The 7363-nt window shown below is 33.0% G+C and overlaps 1 protein-coding gene across 1 annotated transcript; it reads left to right on the forward strand.

Moving 5' to 3' along the window:
- Positions 1 to 1407: 1407 nt before the first annotated feature.
- LOC112019267 (NAC domain-containing protein 21/22) lies at positions 1408 to 5408 on the forward strand. Its single transcript, XM_024051806.2, has 3 exons — positions 1408 to 1945; positions 4199 to 4464; positions 4796 to 5408. Exons 1-3 carry the CDS (start codon positions 1777 to 1779, stop codon positions 5159 to 5161), a joined length of 801 nt encoding a protein of 266 aa, XP_023907574.2. The 5' UTR covers positions 1408 to 1776; the 3' UTR covers positions 5162 to 5408.
- Positions 5409 to 7363: the final 1955 nt, after the last annotated feature.

Here is a 7363-nt window from a genome sequence, read left to right on the forward strand (position 1 = left end):
TCGTATAATGGCGAAAATGACCTATCATCCAAAGGGACCCATGAGCTATTGCACAAGTAATCCTGCTGGGATAAGAAAGGGTATAATTGTCTTTTTGTTGACATTAATAGTAGATCCTAAAGTTTATTTCTGTCACGCTCATATAATAGTGTAAATTGAGCTCCATTATTTCAACCTATATGTGCTAACCATGGAAGAGACCCCAGTCCAGTCATCGTCTATAATATACTATCCTAAATTATTATCATAAAGATGATACATGTTGTGACAAACATCCCTTTGTCCATATTTCCCTTATTATTGCACTTTCTAACATTACTCACCCAAAAACAAAAATCATAAAAATTCGTATAGATAAGTATACAATATTATGTATGATGGGGCTAATGTCCTTCATCATTAGTGGGGCCCAGGGCAAAGACAATCTGTGTGCCCCACAATTGCATCAATCCAAAGTACTCTTCTGTGATCGAAAATTGAACAGATGGGGGCTCTTATAAGTTCATTATTAATGTATTTTTTTTTCCAGCTATTAATTTTTTTTTTTTTCACTTAATTTGTTTGAGCTGTCCATGTTTGTAGCCCAGATCCATCAAAGGGTTCACGTGGCTTCAACAATTGGATTTTTGGGAATTTTCTTGAAGTGGATGGCCAGCTGATAGAATAGCTGAACAAATCAATTATTTAATCCCCATTTTCCAGTATTATCCTAATCATGGACAAATTTATATTATAAAATTCCAATTCCAATATGATATTCCTTTAACATATAAAAGGGAAATTCTTCTTTAGTTAACTGTTTCTAACAATAGAATATAGCCCCTCTTAATTCTCTAGGACTAGTGGCTTTCTATTGTTACCCCCACAAAACAAAAGAAGCACTAAAGTCCAAAGACTGCGCATAGATAGATTGTTGAAGAAACAAAAGTTTAAAAAATTGAATGAAAATGAAAAGTTCATGACAAAAGGCAAGGATCTACAACTCAAGTTAAGAAAGCCTCAGGTTTTTATTAACATAATTTTAGGACAACAAGTCACGTGAAGATATAAAGAAAAAAGAAAAAAGAAAAGAAAAAAGAATCTTGTATAATAAGCTTTCAATATAAAAGTTGAACTTGTAATCCTTTTCATGAGATCATATTTTAAATGAGTAAAAAAAAAAAAGTCCACATATCACATGGGCATGATTGTTTGATCAATTATTAGTATCAGATCTTGGCTATTAATGTGTATGACAAGTGATTCTCCACGCAAATTAACCTTTCTCTTTTTTGTATTTCCGGTAAAGATTCTTAATCTTCTTTGAATGATTATTGTACAAAAACGATATAAATATGTGAAAATATGATAAATAAAAAAAGGGATGTTTTGGAGGGTTTCTCTCATAAAATAATTTGGCTTTTGTCCATATATGACTGCATCAATTGTTATACTCCAGGAAGATTTCTTGTAACTTTGGTTTTTCTTGAAACTTCCTACTATAACTAACTAGTTAAACAAGCATGGCCTGCCAGAATATTGTGAGAAATTCTACCGGGCAAAGGCACTTATCATCCTATAGCCATATATAAATAATACCAACCTTTCTCCCATAGTAGAATATTTTCTAATACCCAAACATAGAAACCAAAGCTTCTCTTTAAACCAGCCAGCCACCTTCAATCTCCAACCACACATATATTCCAACTATAAAAAATTCTCTTTGGTATTCAAACTATATAAAGATTTCATTTTTCTTTGCTCTACCAAATCTTATCCTTCCTTAAAATAATCAACATGGGTTTGAGAGACATTGGAGCCACACTGCCTCCTGGGTTTAGGTTTTATCCTAGTGATGAGGAGTTGGTTTGCCACTATCTCTACAAAAAGATCACAAATGAGGAAGTTTTGAAGGGCACTTTGATGGAAATTGACTTGCATACTTGTGAGCCATGGCAGCTTCCTGGTAAGTGATTCTGACTCACATCCCATATATGCTTACAAAACCTTTGTTTTTTGTTTCTTAAAATCTTTGTTTCTCATTGTTATATTTCATCAAAATTTAAAGCAAGTTCTCATTAATTTCCTTTTTTTTTTTTTTTTCCTTTTTCTTTTCTTTTACTTTTTATAACTGATTTAACAATAATTAATGTGACAGTAAAAGTTTGAGCACCTTAATTTGTCTTTTTTCGTTGGCATGCTTTTAGTATGAGGCAGGACATAAAGATAACACAAAATTATTTTCTGTACGAGGCAGACCACCATGTTTGGAATGGTAGCCAGCTTGGGGTAGAGCGAGCGGACAAACATGTTTCCCTTTAGAAAGAGAGAGAGAACTCCAATTTTATGCATAGTTTATTCAATCCTTTGTCTGATATAGCTAAATTCCTTAAGTGGTATTAGTGTTAATATATATATATATATATATTGTTTGTATGTATGCATATTTTAATTAGTTTATTATCATAATTGTAAGAAAGAACTGGCAAGCAAACTCTCAGGCTCTACTGTTGGAGGCTTGGAGGTTTGTTAATAACTAGAAAACATTTTTAAAATGATTATTTCAAATCCAACCTGCCTTAAACATTACTTCAAGGAAGCAACTGACCTTTGTCGAAGAAAAAAAGGAAGCAACTGACCTTTCAAAGATAAACTTTTCTTTTTTACTTTTGCTTTTTTTTGATTTCCTTTTAGCAGCGATCGATTCATGATGATATTTCAGTCACCAATGATATCTAATGGAAGACCATAATTGGCTTTCTGAACACAGCAGTACTATACACTCTATATAAAATGTTTAGCGGCCATTAAAGAGATACGAAGAATAATTTTTTTGCTTCTACGTACATTAATTATTTTGACCTGATATAAATAAATTTCCTTTGAAGGAATTTAAGATTTATGGCATGCATACGTAAGTGCCATAGCTTTCACTCTTTCTCTCTTTGCTGTATTCATGCAAATCGGCTAGCTGGTTGGCTACCAAGCTAAGCTAATTTGCTATATGGGTTATGATATATATGGAGGCTAGTCATGTGCAAAGACCACACACATGCATATAGGACCAGGTTCATGGATGGTCCAGATGTACCATATCATCTAGTACACCAAAAATTATCTTTTTGCCTTGTCTCAAGAGTAAATTATTAGGTGGCTACAGTAGAAGGGTAAATGATTGAGCATCTGATTGCTCAAATTTGTGTTTGTTTTCCTGTTATTTTTAGTGTTTATAATCCTTAATTGATTTACAATATGGTAGGTTGAAGGGATCAGTAATCTAATACAGTGAAAACTTTTTGTGGGACATAAATGTTCCCTATTTAGCTTGAATTTTTTATAAATTGAATTGCGTAGATGAAATTTTTTATTTACAACACAACAACTTACTTCGTAAGCTTCCTCCATATCTTCTTAAAGAGCGACGTGTCAATGCATGCTCGCCAGCCAAAACTTTCAACCGTGATGATTATCTAAGAGACTAAGCAGAGAGCAACTTTCCATGACTTTCACGCATCACTTCAGCACTACGTCCAAGCAAATGAAAAATTGAACATGAAGATTCATGTATTTAGTTATTTACTCATAATGATTTTCTTCTAAACCCTAGTGGTCCTCAAATCGTTCTTCCTTAAATTTGACACCACACCTTTAGCTTCCTTGGACTTAACTCATTAAGGTGACACAGACTTTCCATCTCTTTTAATCTTCCATGCAAGTCTAATTCCCAAAAAAAGAGTCAAAGCTAAGGAACATGGTAATCATCAATATATGCAGTTTTCAATTATTTTTAATTCCGTCACGTATGTCAATAGCTTTATAATTCAATTGACATTTTTTGGTATTTAAAATTTAAAACCTCCTTCACCTATCATAATTATCTAATTATTAAAAAATAAATTACATCACATATTAAGAGTGTGTTTAATTAGAAATAGGTTTTTGCTAAAATTGTGTTAATTAAATAATATAGTTATATTGATGGGTGATACATCAATTTTTGAATATTATATAGTAAAATTTGTAACATTTATCCTACCAATATTTCTGTACAACACTATATACATACGTATATATATTAAAGTCAGTAACGTAGGATATCAAATCATATCCTATTGCTACCATGGCTATGACACTTGTGCCCCACTCTACTGCTATGTTGAAAGCAATGTTCATATAATTGCTAAACTTCAAAAAACTGTGTGTTTTTTTCAACCTACAGAGGTGGCTAAACTCAATGCGACTGAATGGTACTTCTTCAGCTTCAGAGACCGCAAATATGCCACAGGCTTCAGGACCAATAGGGCAACGACATCTGGATACTGGAAAGCCACAGGGAAGGACCGTACAGTGCTGGACCCAATGTCAAGGGAGATAGTAGGGATGAGAAAGACTTTGGTGTTCTATCGGAATAGAGCTCCAAATGGCATCAAAACAGGTTGGATCATGCATGAATTTCGCTTGGAGACCCCACATATGCCTCCTAAGGTATGACCCTTTTTGCTGCTTTTGGAACAATATTATTTCTTCATTTCACACGCAAACACATACACAATCACACACTATCACGGTGAGACAGAGAGAATCTTCAAGTATAGGAAAGTTTCAGTGTTTCATGCACCAATTTCTCACAGGAAACTGTAAGGAAAGTGTGTATGAAAGTTGCCTATTGACTTTGTTACATGCGTTTCCACTTTAATGGGGGATAAACGAAAAGAAAACATTATCCAAATTAGATGCTACCCTATCTATAATGTCATGATAATACTACTTAGTGCATGCATTTTGCTAATGAGATTATTACACGTTTTGATTACAGGAAGACTGGGTGTTGTGTAGAGTATTTCACAAAAGCAAGGGTATGGCACCAAACTTGGAAGATAGCAACCAACTTATGTTTGAGACCACATCTTGTGGTCCTACTAGCCAAACCATGCCTTGTGGGTACAATCAAATGACCTCGTTTGCTTCAACCCCATCTCACCACAACCAAAGTAATTCCCTGCTAAATCTCCTTCAGTTTTCTCAGGGCACAGACACCAACAATGAAATTACCTCCAAAGGTGATGATGACTATGGGTTCTTATGGGATATGAACATGGAAGAAGAAAGTTTGGGAAATGGGGCACCTTCAAACTTGGAGGAGATGAGATTCGAGATTGACAACGGCATGGTTTTCCTATGAAATATATGCATATATTTTATAGTTTATATTAATTAAAAAAACACATGCCAAATTTATTGATTTGTAATGTATATTAATTTGGTGTTTGGGCTTTGAGGGACAACTTATGTTTGATTGGATATTAGAAGGTTTGTGCTTAGTGTGTTGCTAGGTTTTATTTTTATTTTTATTTTTATTTTTTATACAACACTGGGGGTTTGTATAAAATTATCAAATATGTAAAGATTCTTTGCTAGGGTCCTGACAACTTTTGCTGGTTCACGTAATTGTAGGCATGTCAAGGCTTCTTGGACAAGATTAGTATTGTAGAAGTCCCTACACGTTGATTAAATTATATAAACAATTTAAAAGTATACCTACTCTTTCAGTTAAAAAAAACCCCTACCATAAAGTGTTCTTTTATAAAGAGGTCACAGACGTATACAACTGGATTTAATTATGGCAATAAAATATTTCTAATTACTGGCCATTTTCCTTAACATCCATTTCTCCACAATGAGGTTACGCCTGATATTAGGGTGTCAATGGCAATCACAGATTCTTCTATAACAAGCAAACCTGTAGTAACAGTATGTCAAAGGAAAAAAAAAACACACGCGCGCGCGCGTAAGAAAGTTTAAGATTTAGATCTTTTATAGTTCTTAGATAACTCCACCATAAAGTTCCTAACATACTTTCCATTTATTTTGAAATGAAAGGATTGAATTTTACAACTTCATTAACATTTAATAAAACAATTAAATTTTTATATTTATTTAAATTATTAATGATGTGACATAATCTAATCCAATCATTTTTAAATGAATAAAGAGGGTTTTAGGAACTCTACAATGGAGTTACCCTAAAACTCTAAAGGATCTTAATTCATAATTTTATTTATGTCACAAAAAAAGAAGTTCTAATTATAAGCTTGTGCTATACCCCAAAACGTTTAAGGTCCGTTTAGTTGGAGGAGTGGAAAAGTGGGAAGATAGAAAATGGTAGAATGGTGAAAAAGTGGAAGGATGGAAAAGATTTTATTTTCTCTCCTTTTTGTTTAGTTAGGAGTAGAAAAGTGGATGGATGGAAAAAATGAGCGTAAATAAATTTACTCATATACCCTTATTAAATAATGATGCCCAATCAAAACAAAAAGGTGACAAATAACCATGAAAAAAAAAAAAAAAAAAAAAAGCAATCACCCAAATTTATTTAAAAAAAAAAATCATGCCAAAAAAAATCAGTCTAGTTAAAAAAAAAAAAACCTAGAAAATCAAAAAAAAAAAAAAAAAAAAAAAAAAAAAAAAGAAGCACGTTACTGTCTAGAAAAAAAAAAAAGGGTAACAGTACTACATGGAGAAGGAAAAAAAATAAAATAAAGGCAACTTGAAGAATGTGCACATGGCATTTTTGTCAATCAAGAAAAAATTTATCCCGACTTAGTTTTCTCTCCATTTTGGAGAGACCATTTTAGTGGGCCGAAGAGAAAACACTTTAACCCCCCATTTATTTTCTTTCCTCTCTACCCAACCAAATGTACTCCAAAAAAGTTTTCCTTCTTATTTTCCTTCCAAAGTTTTCCATTCACCTTGTTTCACCTTCAAACAAACACACCTTAGTCAAGTAGTATGTCATTTAGCTCATTGTAATTGCTTATATAACCCAAAACCTAATAAATACTCGATGTGAGACTCAACAATCTTACAATAAAAAATCCAATATCCAATCCATTTAGGATTCTCTACTTAAATCCATGCAATCCTCATTAGGGCATATAATGGATTCCAAACTGCAGTGCCCCTTAGCCTAGGCATTATCGGGCTTATTACTCTCTTATACCATTTTTCCTGAATTGATGAAAAGCTAACCACATGTATGCTATCCCAAAAGAATTAGTCCAGTTACAATTAATATTCCTTGTAATCGCTTATATAGTCTAAATCAACCTAGTTAACACGTGATTTAGGGTCAACACTTGTACAATCTATTGATGGATTTTTTCCCCTTTAGAGTAAGAGGGAGCATATTGCACATACACAAAGAATTGATAACCTCACCACCTTAAAAAATCCCCTAATGGTTGGAAAAGACTCTTCCTCGAGTCTTGCTCACCTTCTTCCTTATAATATGGCAAAAGGTGAACACAACTTTAAAAGTTGTCAAAACACTATAATACGCCAAAAGCTCGACTTTCTATGCATTTTCAACAATAAATTTAATCAT

This window comes from Quercus suber, unplaced genomic scaffold, assembly GCF_002906115.3.
Source record: "Quercus suber isolate HL8 unplaced genomic scaffold, Cork oak 2.0 scaffold_14, whole genome shotgun sequence".
Classification (NCBI taxonomy): Eukaryota; Viridiplantae; Streptophyta; class Magnoliopsida; order Fagales; family Fagaceae; genus Quercus; species Quercus suber.